General features: G+C 54.0%; 1 protein-coding gene across 1 annotated transcript; it reads left to right on the forward strand.

The window, feature by feature from the left end:
• Window positions 1–473: 473 nt before the first annotated feature.
• On the forward strand, window positions 474–752 carry SARC_14606 (hypothetical protein; the record flags this gene model as incomplete). The annotated part of the gene is made up of 1 exon (XM_014291261.1): window positions 474–752. A coding segment is annotated over one exon (279 nt), but the record flags the coding sequence as incomplete, so codon positions are not given.
• Between the last annotated feature and the right edge of the window lie 207 nt (window positions 753–959).

Genomic DNA, 959 nt, shown 5'->3' on the forward strand with positions numbered 1-959 from the left:
CAACCACGTGTTCATGGACTTCGCTACTTTGCCAAAGACCTCCACGGGCTACACACACCTTCACTTGATCTGATCGTCAATTGGGCGAAGTCCTTGGTGCTAGTCAAACCGTCGCGGTCCAAGAGCGATCGCAAGACCATCAAGTTCCTTAACGAGGTAGTACACCCGTGGGGTCAACCCAAGTTGTCCACTTGCGACAAGGACTCTGTCTTTATGGCGCAGGAGTTCAAGGACTTTGCTCAGCAATCTGGGGGCGAGGTCCATGATGGTACGACCAACCACCACCAAGCTGACGGTGCAGCTGAGGCTATGGTGAAGGTTGCGCAGGACTGGATTATGACATCCATGACTGCGGCAGATAAGGGCGACTGGGTGCCCTGGTGTTACAAGTTCCGAAACTGTTATAACGCCGCAACTACCGCCACGCACGATGATAACCAATCGCGTGTACGATGGTGAGCGAGAGTTTAAGCATGAAGCAGATATCCGTCGGCTCCCTCGCAAGTGAAGAATCTGCGCGCGCCTTGGTGCGTGACGATGCAGTTTTCCAGCGTATACAGCGGGCGAAAAAAGCCCTGCGTGCGAGGGCCAACAGGGTGAGAAAGCCTGCGCGCAACCTCGCACCAAGATCTCTGGTTAAGTTCAAGGCCTCACCAAACAGGTTGAAGGCGGATTACCAGTGGAAGGGCCCCGCCACGGTCCGTTCACAGAATATCTCGGTCAAATACACGATCTCTTTCCGTGGTAAAGAGGTGCAATGATATTGCACGTGAGTTTGTGTCACCCATCTCCCCGATTATAGACCAGCACGTTGACCTGGTTTTTTCGTCTGCGTACGAGAAATGGCTTTTCATGGAATCTCCTTTCAGGAAGGCTCTCATCGAAGCGCGACGGGCGGTACTACATCACTTGACGCAGACCGCCAAGGACCAGCGTTGGCGTGGCCTCACCAACTCAGC

Source organism: Sphaeroforma arctica (genome assembly GCF_001186125.1).
Source record: "Sphaeroforma arctica JP610 unplaced genomic scaffold supercont1.4847, whole genome shotgun sequence".
Lineage (NCBI taxonomy): Eukaryota > Ichthyosporea > Ichthyophonida > Sphaeroforma > Sphaeroforma arctica.